The 573-nt window shown below is 64.2% G+C and overlaps 1 protein-coding gene across 1 annotated transcript in view; it reads left to right on the top strand.

Moving 5' to 3' along the window:
- ALAD (aminolevulinate dehydratase) overlaps positions 1 to 573 on the top strand; it is a gene marked incomplete at its 3' end in the record, with an annotated part of 4526 nt that overhangs the window by 1547 nt on the left and 2406 nt on the right. The window contains 1 exon segment of the mRNA XM_008935021.1: positions 65 to 250. Within this exon segment, the coding sequence (XP_008933269.1) occupies positions 65 to 250 (186 nt within the window).

A 573-nucleotide genomic window follows, 5' to 3' on the forward strand; every position in this document is an offset into this window, starting at 1 on the left:
CTGCCACGGCGGGGCCGGGGGGACGCCCCTGGCTCTGTGTGCTGAGCCCTTTCTCCTCTCCCAGGACGAGAGGGGCTCTGCTGCTGATGCAGAGGACACGCCGGCCATCCAGGCAGTCAGGAAGATCCGCTCCACCTTCCCAGAGCTGCTCATTGCCTGTGATGTCTGCCTGTGCCCCTACACCTCCCACGGGCACTGCGGTGAGCGCACAGCCCGGGGTCCTGCGGCTCCGCGGGCATTCCCCTGCCACGTGGGAGGCTCCAGGGGTTTGCCATTTTCTGCCCAGGAACTCCATGTGCTGCTGGTGGGGTCTGGCCAGCTCCTGCCCTGAGACCTGGCTCCTCACTACTGATGCAGCTGAGTCTGGGAGACCTCTCCTGGGTTTGGACAGCAGGGTGGGAGGCGTGGGTGGTTAAGGCACCTACTGCAGCCATGTGAATCTTATCTGGGCACCCATCCGTGTCCCTCTGCTCTGTCTTCCCTTCCTTGGAGCACCCATGTGTTGTGTCCAGCCCCTGGTGGGCCCTGTGGTTGGTCTCCTGGTCCTTGTCCAGCTCCCTTCACACGTTCCCC

This window comes from Merops nubicus, unplaced genomic scaffold (assembly GCF_000691845.1).
Source record: "Merops nubicus isolate BGI_N331 unplaced genomic scaffold, ASM69184v1 scaffold25052, whole genome shotgun sequence".
Classification (NCBI taxonomy): Eukaryota; Metazoa; Chordata; class Aves; order Coraciiformes; family Meropidae; genus Merops; species Merops nubicus.